We start from the raw sequence: 18,594 nt of genomic DNA, 5'->3' as shown, positions 1-18,594 counted from the left end.
ACATAACCCTTGGAAAAGAAGATATCACACTTTTCTACAAAAAATGGTACCACTCTTTTATGGAAAAACACTCTTTTATGGAAAAAAAAAAAAAAAAGTAACACTAAAGTGTGCTAAAAAGTAGCACCATGGTGAGAAGAATGCACCACTTTTATTTGGTTTTATGAAAAAGTTTGTATCACAAAAAAATAACATTAAAGTATGTTAAAAGTACTACTATGGTATGAAGGATATACCACTTTTTTTTTTTTTTTTTTTTTGATAAGGTATGCACAAATTTTAATTTTTAATAAAATTAAGAGAAAATTAATATAAATGATTAAATATAATTTTTTATGAAAAAGATTTTTTTATGCAATAAAAAAATTAAAAGTTTTAATAAATCAAAACATTAGAATCACAATCAAGTTTTTATCTTCTTTAATTAAAAATATTAAACATTTTAATAAAAAAATTAAAATCACAGTGAAATTAGATACTTATAAATAAAAAACTAAAATTTTTCATTATGTATTTATTTTTATATTATTTTTCTCATTAATTATTTATTATACATTATTATTAGTATTATTTTATGTTTAAAGTGTTCATAAATAATTAAAATAAAAAGATGAAAGAATGAAAAAAAAAATTAAAAATATTGCATGAGAATGTGTGTCTAACATATTATAAAAAAAGTCAAAAGCTAAAATGAAGAAAGAGGAAAAAGAAAAAATAAAAATAATATGGTATGTTGGTTCCCTATGTTTTAAGCTTAAAAACATTGATAAACATGATTGAAAAAAAAAATTGTGTGGCATGATTGGTCGTGGCATATCAATCTCTTTTCTTTTAGAACTCACTTGTCATGTCAAATCTTAACAAAAAAGAAGAAAATGTGGCAGTTGATGGTAGGGTATGGAAGAAAGAAAAGTTGAGAGACAATGTTAGAATTTTGTTTATGTTATTATTGGAGTGTAAAATCTATATATATATATATATATATATATATATATATATATATATATATATATATATATATATATATATATAATTTTCCCTTAAGAAAAAGATAATTATTAACAAGAACTCAATTAAAAAAGCAATTTTCTTTTGTTATTTTTTATTATTAAAAATAATATTTTATTTCCCTTCATTTTTATCCAAAAAGGGAATTCCACAAGAGTCAGTCAGCTTGGTCAAATTTCTTTTGATTCTTATTATTTTAAACCTTACAAGACATGCATATTTGTCATAATCTCATAGCCGTAATTGATATATTAATATATTTTTATTTAATATAATTGATGATCATAATGTAAATTTAGAAGTAATATATTAATAAGGTTCATGTAGATCTTCATGAAATAAAATATTAAAATTTAGACTGACTTGTCACTAAAATAATACCAATAAGAAAATATGATGAGGATTGAAGAGCCTAATTTGGGCTCTCATGAGGTGAATACTTAGAGGCCTTTATTCAATTGTGGAAATTCTTTTTTCCTTTTTCCTTTTTTGTTGGGAGAATCGGTTGTAGAAGTTTTAGCCAATTTTGAGCATGCTTCATTCGTAAATGTAGTGATGAAGAATTATAAAAGATTATTCAGTTGTGATGCTGGTTAAAAGATTATTCGGTTCTGATGCCGGTCTAGTGTAATTGGAGTCAACGGCCATCTACATAATCTATGACCACGGCAGAAGCTGTCCGTATTAGATGAGTAGACAACTATACTGACCTTTTTTTAATCCCATTGAGCACGAAAATCAATTTCCCATTGTTTATGCCGTTGAAAATCAATAATTTTACACTAATGCATTACCAACCGAATGAACTTCCCATCCTAGTTTGCCTGTTTTCCCTCAATGATTGTTACGAATGAGTTCATTTTCCATTTTTAAATATATTTTTTCTATTTTTTAAATAAAATTTTCTGTAAAAATTATTAAAAAACGGAAATTGACGTTGTACTTTCAAAAATTTATTTTAAGATTCTAAAATTTCGAGGAAGTGAAAATATTTGACGTCCATAAGTTACCTACTACAAATGAGGAGGCTACCGAGAAATTGGTTACCGAATATGGACAAAAAAAGCTGTGGGTGGAGAGAATCATATTGTCGCGCACGTTAGCCCAAGACCTCACTCTAAACTAACGTGCACCAAATAACCCAAGTTTGTTAACGGCTTCTTGTACAAGCTGGACTTTGGTATATTTATTTATCTAGGTCTTTGGATAGAAGCTAATGGCAGAAATCATAACTCAGGTGGGCAACCTCCAAATCTATAATTTCATACGAGCAATATTTAATTAAATATAATATAATATATAACCAATAATTAAGTTTTCTAATATATAATATTATTCTGATTCAAGAAGAGCGCACCTGCAAGTCTCTGCAACTCTCGGATCGGATTCGCCCAGAGTCTCTGTCTGGATCTTTAGACCCGATTCGTAAGCCGAAACTGACCTATCCAATTGACCCAGCATCGAATGGGTATCGCCCAATTGCATGTACCCAGAGAACATGGCCAGAGCGTGGTCCGACCCTTTTTCCAGATCCGGGACCCGAATAGCCCGCTCCAGGACTGGGACCGCCTCCTCGAACCGCCCCAAGCTGCAGTGAAACGCCGCCACGACGTGGAGGCACATGGCCAGGTCCAAACTCGGCTCCGAACCCGAACACCTCTCGAAGGACCTCGCCGCGCGGATCGCGAAATCGAGAGCCTTGCTGGGACTGCCGCCGGAGGCGATGGTGTCGCGGGCCATCTTGAGGAGAAACGGACCCAGATCAGGGTTGTCTAGGGAGGACTTGTCGATTGTCGTCTTCTCCGGCGTAGTCTTCTTCCTGCCGGAGCCCCGGTCGGGGAGGGTCTGGCTCGGGAGGTGGACGTGGAAGGCGACGGCGACGGCGACGCCATCCGACGCTGAACCTGCGGCGACCCGTTTCTGGAACCGTCGCATTGTGAATTTTCTGGAAGGAAAATTCTGAGCGGCGTTGAGGCAGGTGGGGTTTTCACCGAAACTAAACCAGGCATCAAGACCCTTCCAAGTGAAAACTTCTCAACTTTGGTGGTTGAAGAGAGACTTGACGCAGAAATGTAGTGGCTGAACTGGTCAGTGGCGGCGGTGGTGGCGGTGGCGGTGGCGGGTGGTTGCGTGGAAGATTGTTGAGATGATCATAGTGTGAGGGTACTTCAATTTGATGAAGACTTTGAGAATGAAAAATGGGAAGAAAATGGAGAAAAAATCCATGGTAGTGGGGTTGATGATCGAGGGTTCATGAGCTATCTATGTGACTGCCTCTTTACTCTTCCTTCTTCTTTGCCTTTTTGCCTCCATGGTCATGTTTTCTCCTTCAGGATGAGGAGACTGCGACCGAGACTTGGGTACTGTCCCTGAAAGGTTTGTCGGGTTCCGAAATAGCCCATGATTCTTCCTCACATTTTCTCTTTTGCCCCATTTTATAGCTTTGCTGTTGCCCATGGAATTCCCTTTCCTTTTTTCTCTCCCTTTTGTTTGGTTGTGGGGAAAACTTCAGAGGGCATGTTTGGTAGATTCCTCAGCACGTCTTGTTGATGGCAAAATTCCCCTGTTGCAATAGTAATCACCAGCAACAGAATCTCGATCAATACGTTGTAGCAATTCCTCCTTCCTCCTGCAAAAAGGATGTCCGGATGGGTTGTCCGGACACACCATCCGATGATTAAGTTAGTCTTTTAGAAGTTGTTGGAAAATAGAGTTTTCCTTTTGGAGTGTTGCTTCGTGATTTTCCTCAAGGATGCTTACCTTTCTGAGAGTCTCCTTAGAGTTTATATATGAGTCAGAAAGTATGGTCCCGCTGTGTTAGCGGGTCCCATCGTCATGATTGCGGCTCATAGGGTGGCAAAACAATCATGACATTTCTGGTACCAGGTGGCGGCTGTCAGGAGGGTATTTAGGCGGCGGATGTCGCCTCAATTTATGACTTTAAATATCGGGGATGCGTTAGGCACTCTGAGAAGATTTGGGAATATCTTGTCGAGCGTATCTTGCATTAAAGATGAGTAACAGTTCAGGAGACTTGGTCGTCAGTATTATCGGAGTTTGCTTTTTGATGGTGGGCGGAAATGGATCCAGCAAATCGCGAGTGTCTGACGAGCCAAGCTGTCTGGGGAATCTGAATTGTCGACTACGGATGCTCTTCGGGTAAGCGCTATCAGAGGATCCGGACATATCTGATCGAGGAAGTTGAATCGCCCTCCTCTCCTATCCGGCGTCAGGCGCCGGATGTGAAATATCCGGAGAAGGTGGAACGTCGACCGGACAGAATTCCGAATGTGAGATATCCGGAGAAGGTGGAACGTCGGTCGAACAGAATTCTTTCCCGGGTGAAATGAGCTATGCCGCACGCAAGGATGAAAATATCGGTAATCACGGATATATCGATAATTCGATTTTACGGATATATCGGATATATCGGAGATATTTTTGGATATATCGGAGATATATCGGTGGATATTATTGATAGGATTAAAATTGTTAAAAACTCATGGAAATGCAAGAAAAACCTCATAATAATATAATTAAAAGTATAATAGACATTTTAAAATTGTTTTATTAAAAAATTTGATATATATATATATATGATATAATTTGCGATATTAGATGTAATTATATCATGTTGATCTATAAGAAATGTTAATTTCGTAATTGTTCTCATTATAAAGTCACATCAAATACTTCATTTCATTAAATAACAATAATTTGTACACATTACATTGCAATGTCCCTTTAGTACCAAAATGAGTTTCGATGTGGTTCAATGGGATTGATAGATGAAAGAACCCCGGCTTGCTGTTGGAGACAATATTGGTACCAAGTCAATGAGCCTCGATAATATTGGTTATAAATTCTAACATGCCATGCATATATCTCTTGAGTCCTGCCTACTGCTTTTACATGGATAGGATACTCAAAGTTCACCCATGTGTTAACGCCAAATCCTTCTTCCATCTGATATGGAATTTGGTATGGCATTTGTCTGGAAGGGGAATAATGCGACATACCATACTCTTCATCTGTTGAACTTGAAGGTTGACCATAACTCATCACATGAGGAGGGTAGACGTTAGCCTCATTCGAGGAGTCACTAAATTGAGTCCCTATACTCATAGATTCAAAACTCCCTGAAAGTAACTCCTCGTTATATGGTTCCATCATTCGTTCTCTTCCTCTATAAGGCCTCCCAATAGCTCCTATGCCTAGACCAGCTCTTCTAGAGCCATGGTCTTCATCCTGTGTGCAGTGTGTGAAATCATTTTCACAAGTAAATTGGCTGATTGGATATTGACTATGTCGACGTTCATCAATATCTCCTCCCCCATTATCACCTCCATCTCAGTTCCACCTCTTGAACCATCGTAACCAGAAGCAGAAGTACCTGCAGCACTAGGTCTACTACTATGGCCAACACTTGTGGAGTCAATCTCTTGGTGGGAATATGTCGCATGAAGGGAATCATCAGTATCTTTGCTAAAACTTTCATAGTGAACTTCTTCGGACAACACACATTCAACATTAACTCCAAATTCTCGAGCATGAGCGACAATTCGTGGATCAGGATTTCCAACTTCGTCATCCAAGTGTATAGGCCTAACCCACTGGAACAACTGATTATCTTCTTCTTCACCCACCTCGGCTGAAATGTCAAGAAGATCAAGGTAATCTTTTTCAGCAACTCGATCATTTTCTGCCTCCATATCGCGTAACTTTAGCCTCATATTATAGTAACAAAACACTAATTGCTCCAATCGAGGGTAAGCCAAACGATTTCGTTGCTTTGTGTGGATGAGAGCAAACGTGCTCCAATTTCTCTCACATGCAGAAGATGACGCAGTTTGTGAGAGAACTTTGATGGCTAACTTTCTCAATGTAGGTGTTTGATTCCCATACATAAACCACCATTCAGCTGCAACGAATTTGATAATCATATAAATACTTATGTGGTGAACTTACAATAATAATAATCAATTTTTTCCTATAAAGACTCACCGGGCACCATGGTTGACCTTGATGCAATTGCCGCTCGATCACCGAATCCTCTTTTTGCATCTCGAAAAAGTACAAGCTATGTATTCAACATTTAATTTGTTAGTAAACGTTCAAATAAATTGATGAATGAAATTATTGTTTTATTGACAAAAATAACAATTTTTTATTCACCTCATTTCCAAATTGACCAAGCGATTCAGTAGTTGGATCTAATTTTGCAAAAACATCATGGACAGCTTGAAGTAGTTCCGGATCACTACCAACTCCACGCCTATATTGAAATCTTGGATTCAAGAAGTATGCTACAATAAAATTTAGTAGAGTTAGTATTTTTTTTTTAAAGAAACTTAAATACAAAGTAAAAACTTATAAAGATATATAGTATTTAAGTACCTGCTGCATGAAGTGGATGTTTTAGTGTTTTCTGCCAACGATCTTGTATTATTTTGAACATCTAATCTCCAGCTCCTTGACGAATAAGGTTCTCTTTCATCACGTGCATAAGCTCGTACACAAATGGCATTGTGGGAACAACTTCAGAATCCACAAGTCAAAGCACCACGTATAATGGCTCATATAATGAAACTATATTTGTCAATCTGTCCCAATACGTATGGTCAAACAACAATTGCTCCAATTCTCGTCCAAGTTTTGTTCGACTGAGTTTGTGTTGTGCCCATTCATCACTCATAAACAATTTTTTCAAATCAGCCATTTTTTTTAGAAGACTGTCAAGAGCAATATAATTGGTAGCAAACCTTGTAGCTCCTGGTCGAACAATGTCTCCACCACAATACTTTCTCATTTGTGCTAGTAACCAACCATGATTGTAAATGAAGTTAGTTATCTTGCGAGCATTGTTTATCACCTCGATAACATTGGGTCTTTTACCGATGTCTTCAAAGATTAAGTCGATGCAGTGTGCCGTACACAGAGTCTAATATAAGTTATACTTCTTCATCAATTGTTTCCCTACTTTCATGAATGCCGACCCATTATCTGTGACAATTTGGACCACATTTTCCTTACCGACTTCTTTGATAATAGTCTTCAAAAGCTCATATATATACTTGTGGTCTTTGATATAGTTCGATGCATCGACTGACTTAAGGAACACCGTGGTCCCTTTAGAATAAACCATGAAATTAATAATACTTAATTTCGTGGGCCCTGTCCATCCATCTGACATTATTGTGCACCCATATGTCTTCCATTTTTCCCTTTGTTGGTTCACATAAGCTTCCATTTCTTTGTACTCCATTTCCAAGTATTTGTTCTTTATTTCATATGGAGATGGAGGTTCGATTCCCATTCCTGCACTTCATATGTAAAACATGTCACAAAATACTATACTTACTAAAAGTATAACACAATATAACATTTGATAAATTAGTAATTACCTGCTTGTTGTGCACCAATAATCATATTCTTGAAGTGATGAGACTTTGCTTTTGCGGGTGCGACACTCTCATAAATGAAGAATTTGCTGATTAAGCGTCCCATCGTTTCTTTAATTGCACCACCCTTGAATATATCTTTGATATTTTTTTGTTTTGCTGCAGAAGACTTGTAAAGCGAAGGGACAATAGGGGGTGAATGATGCGAATGTCGCATACTCTGTGATTTTCGCATCGTCGACGGTATACCAGTAGAAGACTCTCCCGATTTGCATTTGCTTCCTACAATATTCTCATGTTGTTCACGTTCCCAATTAGATGCTTTCGAGGCACGAACTGCAGATCGATATGCATCTCGCTCATCTGGGTGCATATCTGTTGGATACATATACACATCTTCATCCTCAGCATCTTCATCATCATCATCTTCGTTTACCAAATGTGTATGATGCGTCCCCATTGTGCCACGTAATTGACTACGAATTTCTTCAATATCAGCACTTTTCTTTGCTTTTGCTTTTTGTTTGTCATGCACCAACAATCATATCTCTTCTTTCACTTCGGGCGGCACTCTTGGACACTTTTTGGTGTTGTTATGCGGGTCCTTATGCATTAAATGAGACTTGAATCGTGTGATGCCTCCACTTTTCATTACCAACCCACAAAAATTACAAATTGTTCCATTTCGATTACCCTCAATTGGTAAACAATACTTCCAAGCCAGATCTCGCCCTGGCACGGCAGAACCACCTTCACTAGCCATGCTAAATATATTGCAAGAAAAATACACTTAAATTTAAATCTATGTTAATTAAACTAATTAAATAAATTACCTAAGTTAATTTTTAAAATCTTATGACAAATTTACTAAATATTGAAATTAATCATAATTGAATATGAAAATAAATCGCGATAATATAAAAAATTGAGCATATTTAATATTCCATATATAGTAGTTCATGTTAATTTAACTAGTTAAATAAATTATCTAAGTTAATTTTCAAAATCTAAATGTAATTTTATGACAAATTTACTAAATATTGAAATTAATCATAATTGAATATGAAAATAAATCGCGATAATATAAAAAATTGAGCATATTTAATATTCCATATATAGTAGTTCATGTTAATTTAACTAATTAAATAAATTACCTAAGTTAATTTTTAAAATCTAAATGTAATTTTATGACAAATTTACTAAATATTGAAATTAATCATAATTGAATATGAAAATAAATCGCGATAATATAAAAAATTGAACATATTTAATATTCCATATATAGTAGTTCATGTTAATTTAACTAGTTAAATAAATTACCTAAGTTAATTTTCAAAATCTAAATGTAATTTTATGACAAATTTACTAAATATTGAAATTAATCATAATTGAATATGAAAATAAATCGCGATAATATAAAAAATTGAGCATATTTAATATTCCATATATAGTAGTTCATGTTAATTTAACTAATTAAATAAATTACCTAAGTTAATTTTTAAAATCTAAATATAATTTTATGACAAATTTACTAAATATTGAAATTAATCATAATTGAATATGAAAATAAATCGCGATAATATAAAAAATTGAGCATATTTAATATTCCATATATAGTAGTTCATGTTAATTTAACTAATTAAATAAATTACCTAAGTTAATTTTCAAAATCTAAATGTAATTTTATGACAAATTTACTAAATATTGAAATTAATCATAATTGAATATGAAAATAAATCGCGATAATATAAAAAATTGAGCATATTTAATATTTCATATATAGTAGTTCATGTTAATTTAACTAATTAAATAAATTACCTAAGTTAATTTTTAAAATCTAAATGTAATTTTATGACAAATTTACTAAATATTGAAATTAATCATAATTGAATATGAAAATAAATCGCGATAATATAAAAAATTGAGCATATTTAATATTCCATAATTAACCATGTTAATTAAATTAATTACATAATTTACTATGTTAATTAAATTAATTAAACAATTTAGCTAAGTTAATTAGTTTAATGTAATTCTAAATACGAATTTAAATCACAAATAATCATCTAAAATAAATATATCATAACCTAAATTAATTCAATAAAAATATACAAAATAATTACAATTGAATGTAAACATACTAATTAATTAAAAATACATGAATTAATTATTGCAAACAAAATTAATTATAATTTCAAACAAACATACCTTAAAATGATTGAATACTTGAGCAATCTTGGAAAAAATTGGAGTAATAAGAGAGCAAATGAAGAATCAAAGCAAAGATGGATGAAATTGATGCAAAATTGGCTATTTATAGATGAAATTTGGGCCAAAATAGCCGTTGGAACCTTAAGTTACCGTTTAAAATTAATTTTGGCCGTTGGATCACAATTTGGAAGCAATCTGGCCGTTGGATCTCTTTGTTAACGTTGGGATTCAAATCTGGGCGTTGGATCAACATGGGCGTGATCTGGGCCGTCAGATCACGCTGGAGAGAGAGGGGCGATTTTTCGCCAAAAATCGGCAATATATCGCCGATAAATCGGCGACACACGGGATTCTCAGGCGATTTTATCAAAAAATCGCCGATTTATCCTGTGTCGCCGATATATCGGCGATATATCGCCGATTTTTTGGCGATTTTTGGCGAAAAATCGCCCAGCCGACTTATCTCCTCCATTTGTCGTGTCGCTACCCGTCGACACGCAATATATCGGCGATATTTCGCCTATTTTTTCCGATTTTTTCCTCCTTGGCCACACGTCGTAAGGGGGACCGTCTGCGTGTGCAAGGGAGAGAGCGCCACGTGACATTTTTTAGGGAGGATCCCACACGTCTCCCATTTCAAAAGTTTATCTTGCACAACTCTTTGAAAAATGTATTAATAAGGTCACATTTCGATTAATTTTTAAATAAAAACCCTCCTTAATTTTATCAAAATGACTATAATTATAACGATGGAATTTATTTTCCTTGTTGGCCTGGAAGGGCATTATAGGAGATTCACATCGCTCACGGAATCGTGGTTTCACACCCTGTTCTTCGGTGGCAGTTGGAGAATCACCTTCCAGATAAGATACTTGATTCTCCTCTATTTGCTGCCCATTTTCCATAATGACCAAAACACCCCTACCATCCCCCATCAACCATCCACCTTATTCCATCATTTTCATTTTTTTTGAAATTTTATTTTAGTCAAGGGATTGAAGTAATTTCCCTTTCCACCCGTACCTCTTTTATTTATTTTTATAAATAAAAATTACCATATAATAATATCAAAATGGACATACACTATGATTTTTGTCACCTATTTATTGAGGGTGATGATTGAAAGTCGTAAAAATAATAGGATGGTAAATTACTATAATAAATTAATTAAAATTTGATATATTTTTTAATTATTTAATTTTTATAGTACAGAGTTACAATAAATTAAATAAATTTAAAATAATATGTAAATTTTAATTTTTTTAAATTTTTTTCCTCTTTATTTTATTTATTTCAGATTTTTCATCATATGTTCAGGCGAGACATGGCCTACTGTTTTTTTTGTCGGGGGGCATTTCGGTATTTTCAATTTTTTATATTTATAAAAAAAATGCAAAAGGTGGAAAAAAATTACTACTTTGAGTTGGACATGGAATCACCATATCTTCTCTCTCACTCTACGCCTTCGATCTTTTTCTTTTTTAAAGGGCCCATCAATCAAGGCATATTAACGAAAACGCCTCGCTTTTTGTGCCATTCAATTGCTCACATGCAAATCATAGGTTCATAGCCCAACAACAACTACCGAGCCATTATTAAATTAGACCGTGGAGGCCAGAAGTGTAATTAACCCATTTTTCAGGGGTAGTTTTGGCAGGAAAAAAATAAAAAGTCTATACCCAAGAGTCTGAGTGGGAGGATTCAAACCTGACACAAAATAATCTTGGTGACGTATAAATTGATAGCGTAAAATAAAAGAAAACATTAACACAAAATATACGTACTTTTTTTGTAATTTATAATCGTTTTGAAAATTCTAACATTACTGTGTAATCAACTTATGATTAAACAAGTATGATTGACTTAATTAATAATAATAACACAAAAGGAAATATAATGGACTTATAAAAATTTGGAATAAAATTAATTTGGAAAGAAGTTCAAGCTGTTAACAACTCCATTCTTGTCAACACCTCGATCCTGGACTGCATATGGAAGTTAGTCATTCTCATTCTTTGTTAATACAAATAAGATGTATTTATTTTTCTAGCATGATATTCTACCTTCACCCAACATCAATTGATTTTTTAAATAAAATTGTCAAAACTAAAAAAAAAAAAAATTGACATAGAACTAAGATTTAAAATCGAGATCATGGGTTTGGTCGCCAAAGGCTCATATTATAAAAAGGAAAATAAAATTTTAAAAAGAAAGAATTGAAATAAGTAATAAAATAAGATAACATAAATTTTTTATTTATGAGACAAAATTTTTATGTCAATTACAATGTGGGATGGGTTTCATGGGTAGAAAATAAAAGTGGCAGTAGCATGGGGAATAAATAGCTAACATTGGACTTATGCAAACTTTATGTCAAGTTTTACAAAAAAAAAAAAAAATAATGTAACCTTGGGTTTTTATTTGGTTTTTTTTTCAAGTTTCATTAATTTAAACTCTTAAATAAACATAAATATTTAAGTGAATATTTATTTTTATAATGATAAGTATTAAAATAATATAAATTAAATAATATAATAATTATTTTTAAATTTAAAAAAAATTATTCATTTAATTATATATAATAATAGGATATAAACGTGTATAATTAAAAAAAAGATGTAATTTGGATTTTAAAAGGATGTTATTCGGATTCTAAAAAATTGTTTTTTCATATATATTTTTATCTAAAATATAAATATTATTTTAATTAATTATATATAATAATGATAAGATATATGAATTAATTACATATAATAATGATAGGTGTAGAACCTGTTAGGGTGAGGACTCGGGGAGAGTGGATGTAGCTTCTTTTTATTATTTTTCATTGCATTCCTTTGAAGTATGGGGGGACCCCTCTCTAGGCATGAATCCCGGCTGCATGGGACGTGTAGCAGCAGGGGCATGGCTAGCCATACTCAGCTGATGGGATGAACAGGAAAAAACAAGTAATGGCTTGCAAAGGAAGATAAAAACAGCAAAGAAGGAGGAGCAGAGGGAGGTCGCGCGAGAGGCTTTGAGATCCATGTCCATCGATGAGGAAAATCCCAAAGCTGTTGAGCCCCGCAAGGGCTCAGAAACCCTTTCCTCTTCCACCCAAAACCCAGCAACCTGCTGCAAAGCCTTGCTCCGCCGAGCTTCAATCTATGGAGTTGCCTTGGGATACTGCATCTCTGCGTCACTCCTTTCCATCATCAACAAATGGGCAGTCATGAGATTCCCATATCCAGGAGCACTTACTGCTCTACAGTACTTCACAAGCGTCGCCGGAGTCCTCATCGGCGGGTGGCTCAAGCTCATAGATCATGGTGGTCTGCACGGCCACACGTTGTGGCGGTCCTTCCCGGCTGCAGTCTTGTTCTACATCTCCATCTTCACCAACAGTGAGCTCCTCCTCCACTCCAACGTTGACACGTTCATCGTGGTAAGGTCAGCTGTCCCCATCTTTGTTGCAGTGGGAGAGACCCTCTTCTTGCACCAGCCATGGCCGTCGGTAAAGACTTGGCTCTCCCTCGCCACCATCTTCGGTGGAAGTGTGCTTTATGTGCTAACAGATAATCAGTTCAGTGTCATGGCGTATAGCTGGGGAGTGGCCTACTTGGTGAGCATGTCCATAGACTTCGTTTACATAAAGCATGTGGTTATGAACATAGGTTTAAAGACTTGGGGCCTTGTCCTCTACAATAATCTCGAGGCTCTCGTGTTGTTTCCATTGGAGTTGCTGGTAATGGGAGAGTTGGAGAAGCCTCGGCTGAGGCCGTGGATGAGGGTGATGCCCAGGCGGAGGTTGGAGAGGTGGGCTGTGAGGGAGTTTGGAGCTCTTGGGCTTGCTCTTGGTGATGGGTTTGGGCTTGAGTTGGAGCCCAACCCAAGCTTGATGGTGGGGGTAGCATCTTCTCAAATAAGTGGGCTGTGAAGGTGATGGGGCCTTGGGCTTGCCCATGGTGGCGGGTATGGGCTTAAGTTGGAGCCCAGGTCCAAAGTTGTTCATGAAGGGCCCTATTCCTCCTTGAGCCAATCACTCTCATGGCCCATGTCCATTTCAAGCTAGCCCATTAGGCTGCCCAAATTCTTAATAATTCTTTTAAAAACCTCTAACATCCATAATTAATTAATTCAATCATTCCCTTTTATTGGTTATCTTATTTTATTCCTACCAATTTAGTTAGCTCAACTTAAACACAACTAAGAGATAATTTTTTAGGATAGAATATTGTTTTTTAAAACTTAAAATAATTTATATTTTATCTTCGTTGCTTTAATTATGTCTAATCATCATATGTGAAAATTTGTATATAATTAATTTATGTTGATCTCAATGAATTTTCTACATTCCAAATTTTAAGTCTCATCTTCAAAACTTATGTTCTTTAAAACCACTCTTCAAAAATCTGACTTCCTAAATTAATTTTCAATTTCAAATATCCGACTATTTACTTTCATTCGTTTAGATATTATTCTTGGTATTATTATTATTAGTCCGTATTTATATATTTAATTCTTTTGAAAATTCCAATCACTAAAATTCAACTCTTCAAAAATCCGACTACCTAAATTAATTTTCAATTTCAAATATCCGACTATTTACTTTCATCCATTTAGATATTATTATTGGTATTATTATTATTAGTCTGTATTTATATATTTAATTCTTTTAAAAATTCCAATCACTAAAATTCAATTCTTCAAAAATTCGACTTCCTAAATTAATTTTCGGTTTCAAATATCCGACTATTTACTTTTATCCGTTTAGATATTATCTTCGTTATTATTATTATTAGTCTGTATTTATGTATTTAATTCTTCTAAAAATTTCAATCATTAAAATTCAATTTTTCAAAAAAAAAAAAAAAAACCTGACTTCTTAAATTAATTTTCAATCTCAAAATTTCCACTATTCAATTTCACTCATTTAAATATCATGTTTGTTAATTATTATTATTACTTCATATGTATTTATTTATCCTCTTCTAAGAATCACATTCATTAAAGTCCAATTCTTTCAAAAAATCCCATGTCTCAATTTAATGTTCAATCCTAAAAATTACACTATTCGTCTAAATGTTATTTTCATCAATTATAATTATAATCTCATACTTATCTAGTTATTTAAAGCCTAATCCTTCAAAAATCCTCTGCCCTAATTCAATTTTTCAATAACTCGTTCAAATCTTATTTTCATCAATTAGAATTATAATCTCATACTCATCTAGTTATTTAAAGTATAAAATTCTTTAAAAAATCCTCTACCTTAATTTAATTTTTCAATGACTCGTTCAAATCTTATTTTCATCAATTAGAATTATAATCTCATACTTATCTAGTTATTTAAAGCCTAATCCTTCAAAAATCCTCTGTCTTAATTCAAATTTTCAAATAACTCGTTCAAATCTTATTCTCATCAATTAGAATTATAATCCCATACCCATCTAGTTATTTAAAGTCTGATCCTTCGAAAATCTAATGTCTTAATCTAATATTTTAATAATTCGTTTAAATCTTATTTTCATCGAATAGAATCATTATCCCTTATTTATCTAGTTATTTAAAGTCCGATCTTTCAAAAATCTAATGACTTAATTTAATTTTTCAATAATTCGTTTAAACGTTATTTTCGTTAATCAGAATTCTTATCTCATATCTATTTATTTATTTAAGGTCCAATTCTTCAAAAATCCAACGTCCTAATTTAATTTTCAATCTTAAAAATTCAACTACTCATTTTCTATTCGTTTAAAATATTGTTTCCGTCAAATAGCATTATTATTCCATATTTATTTATTTATTTATTCTAATCGTTAAAGTTTAATTCTTCAGAACCCGATTTCCAAATCTAATTTCCAATCTCAAAAGCTCCACCGTTCGTATACCGCTGTTTAATGATCATTCTCGTTATTAATGTTATCCCATCCATTTACTTATTCAGTTATTCATATGCCAAAGATCTCATCTCTAAATAAATTCTTAAGTTTTCAATCTCTAAATTCACATTTTCAATCTCTAAAATTCCATCTTTCGCAATTATTTACCTAATCTTTATTATTTCGCCATCGTTGTTATTTTCTTCTTTCACTTACCTACTCATCCACTTATCCACTCATTTAAAATCCCGAACTCTCAAATCGTTTTCAAAATTCCGATCTCGTTCAAATTCAATTTCTAAAATTCTCGTTCTCACATTCAACCTCTAAAAGTCTGATATTCAAATAATCTCCAAAACTCCAATTTTCAAATAATCTCTAAGACTCCGATTCTCAAATGAATTTCAAAAATCCAGTTTTCCTTCGAACAATTTTAATCCCTGTTCGGTGATGCATGTGATATGTTTCGTGCTCTATATTGTGCACTGACTCTGTTTTTATGATAGCGCATTACTCGTCCGTGGCCCAGGTACGCATCCATTCCTATTCTGGTCATTCTTTATGCATGTTCTGATTCCCATATGCACATAATCGACTTGAGTATCCATTGATTTTCCTATTGATTGTCACGTCAGCTTCATTTTATTAGTAGAGACCCTACTTTAGGGACTTAGAGGGGTGCTACGGTCTTTACCGTGCCTTCCCGATAAGTAACCTGACCCCTGAACCTGATCCGGTTTTTCGTAGATCACATTTTCCAAAATAAGGAGTCACACTTAGGGTTTTCTTTCTTATTTTGTTTACCCTTTTAAAAAATAAAACAAAAATAAGTGGCAACTTCAAGTCATTTTTCCTAATTAATAAAATCATTTTCTCAAAAATAAAAATCGAGCTCGCCATCGAGTGGGAAACGCATGAGCCGAACCATGGGGTCCACAATAGGATATAAGTATATATAATAGAAATGATAAGGTTATTTTAGGGGAAAAAAAAGTGTTTAAACACTCCCTACTTTTATATGTATATAGATATAGATTTTTTGTATAAGTTATGGACCAACTTATGGGCTTGGTTAGGTTTGAAGGGAGATTAACAAGGGTATTTTTGGAAAAAAAATGACATACACCTGTTACTTCTCTAATACGAGTAAAAATATATAAAGATATATATGCACCGTGCCAAACCCTTCTCTCAATGCTCACCTGTATTTTTCACACATTTTCTCACAAACCAAACAACAATCGTAGCTTCAAGAAACAGAAAGAGAGATATAGGACCAGAGATCATGGACTAGAACCCAGAAGCCATGTACTACCAATGCAATGCATGCGGTTCTCGTAAGAAAAACGAGCATGCCTCCGACGACGGCCAACCCCAGCTCAAGAAGCGAGAAACGGCCTTCGTCCACGATTACCAACTAGGAGGTGGTTATCTCAGAGCCAATACTTGATCTTTGACCTACTCAGCCCTTCCCCTAGGATGCCTCACATTTAGGATCCAAGTTCTCGTATTTATGCTCCCTTATGAAACACACACCTTACTTGAAAATAAGACTTTTAAATTAATATGAAAATTAAAACATTAAGTGGCAATTCAACAAAATGAAATAGTTAATTGTTTACTAACTATTTTTTATTTATTTACTTTTAAATTAGTTTCAAACTTAATTTTGAAAATAAGACTTTTATATAAAATAAAAATAATAATTTCTACATTTGTACTAAAGCTATACTTTAAAGATTTATTATCTAAAATTAGTTTAAAAATACAATTTCTAAATTTGTATTAAAGCCATAATTTTGAAATATGTTTTCAACAAACCTTGTTCTTTTTCAGAAAAAGAAAATTGAGGCATGCAGCTAATATGATTATTTTGAACAAGAATTTTCAAAAAATCAAAATATATATTTTAATAGCCCAAATGAGTAGTTTGAATTGAAATTATCAACATTGATAGAAAATTAAGAGTATCCATGGGATATAAATAGTTTAAAAAAATTATGGAAATATATAAGTGCATAGAATAAAAATAAATAAATAAATAAAAACCTTAGAATCGTCTACATTGTGTGATCTGATTAGTCTCCGTTTTTAGTTTTTACTACCTTTTACAAAGTCGATGTTCTAGCAGGAATCTATATATTTTATAAGCAAACTTAGTTCTGTCCATTCCCACTCTGGACCACAAGAAATGAGGGTTTCTATTAACGTATCGAGTGTCCAAATAGTGTCTAAACCTAATATGCTTAAATCAGGCTGAAGCCCACCTAATTGGCCACTGGGTAGCAAGCAAAAAATGTTCTTAAAGGCAAAACCATCTTGAACCCAATCCAAACCTACCCTAATCTAACCCAAAGGTCGGCAACAAGGCTCAATTTCATCCTGACCATATGCAATTTAAATATAAAACTTTCTAACAAAGAAATATTCATGTTTGTGTTTTAAATTTAGAAGAAAAACTTGTGGAATTGGCAAGATTGTGAAGGCAAAATCATTAAAAAAAAATTGTTCAGAAATCCTAACCAATTTCTTCTCCAATCGAAACCAAAAGAACAATATACTATAACCGATTTTCAAAAACCCTAAATTGGCTAACCTCAAGAGTATGAGAGATTGCCGCAGGCCAAATAGAGAAAGAAATCAACAAAAAAGGTAACCTAGTATTATATCAGCAATCGACCAATGATTCATTTTCCAACAATCAACAACCAGCAAAAAATTGAAATCATCCCGTAGTAAAACTGCTTCACAAACCTAAAAATACTGCATCAAAGCCTACTATGATTCATTTTCCAACCATCAACAACCAAGAAAAAATTGAAATCATCTCGTCATAAAACTGTTTCACATGATCTTATAGTAACAATCATTTGCACTTAATAGGAGTTGGTAGTTTTTACTGCACGGGCATCCTCAACAAATCTTCAAGCCGGTCTGCGCTCATCTTCTCTTCTGTTTGATCATTCATAACTTCTTGCAAAATTCCTTTAGTTTCTTAGAAACCAAACACACCTCACCAAAAAAAAAAAACATACACGTGTATTGTTCTGGTGAAAGCCAGTATTCTTTGTGTTTGTCTACAGAAAATTTTTATATTTAAATTGTTCTTAAAG

At 33.4% G+C, this 18,594-nt stretch overlaps 1 protein-coding gene and 1 long non-coding RNA gene across 2 annotated transcripts; one reads left to right on the top strand and one right to left on the bottom strand.

Moving 5' to 3' along the window:
• Positions 1-5,572: 5,572 nt before the first annotated feature.
• On the bottom strand, positions 5,573-6,460 carry LOC132255219 (uncharacterized). Its single transcript, XR_009467881.1, has 3 exons — positions 6,406-6,460; positions 6,184-6,314; positions 5,573-6,088 (listed from the first exon to the last, which is right to left on the bottom strand). It is a non-coding gene; the product is annotated as an uncharacterized LOC132255219 (long non-coding RNA).
• A 6,182-nt stretch (positions 6,461-12,642) lies between these two features.
• On the top strand, positions 12,643-13,536 carry LOC100252950 (GDP-mannose transporter GONST3). Its single transcript, XM_002262816.4, has one exon. The coding sequence runs from the start codon at positions 12,646-12,648 to the stop codon at positions 13,534-13,536; it is 891 nt and encodes a 296-aa protein (XP_002262852.1). The 5' UTR covers positions 12,643-12,645.
• The last annotated feature ends 5,058 nt before the right edge of the window (positions 13,537-18,594 follow it).

Source organism: Vitis vinifera, chromosome 15 (assembly GCF_030704535.1).
Source record: "Vitis vinifera cultivar Pinot Noir 40024 chromosome 15, ASM3070453v1".
NCBI classification, from domain to species: Eukaryota; Viridiplantae; Streptophyta; class Magnoliopsida; order Vitales; family Vitaceae; genus Vitis; species Vitis vinifera.
The sequence above is the reverse complement of the archived record's forward strand: the minus strand, read 5'-3'. Positions and strand labels throughout refer to the sequence as shown.

Excerpts from the sequence above, each read along its gene's own strand:
- LOC100252950 (XM_002262816.4), top strand. The coding sequence starts at position 12,646 with ATGTCCATCGATGAGGAAAATCCCAAAGCTGTTGAGCCCCGCAAGGGC.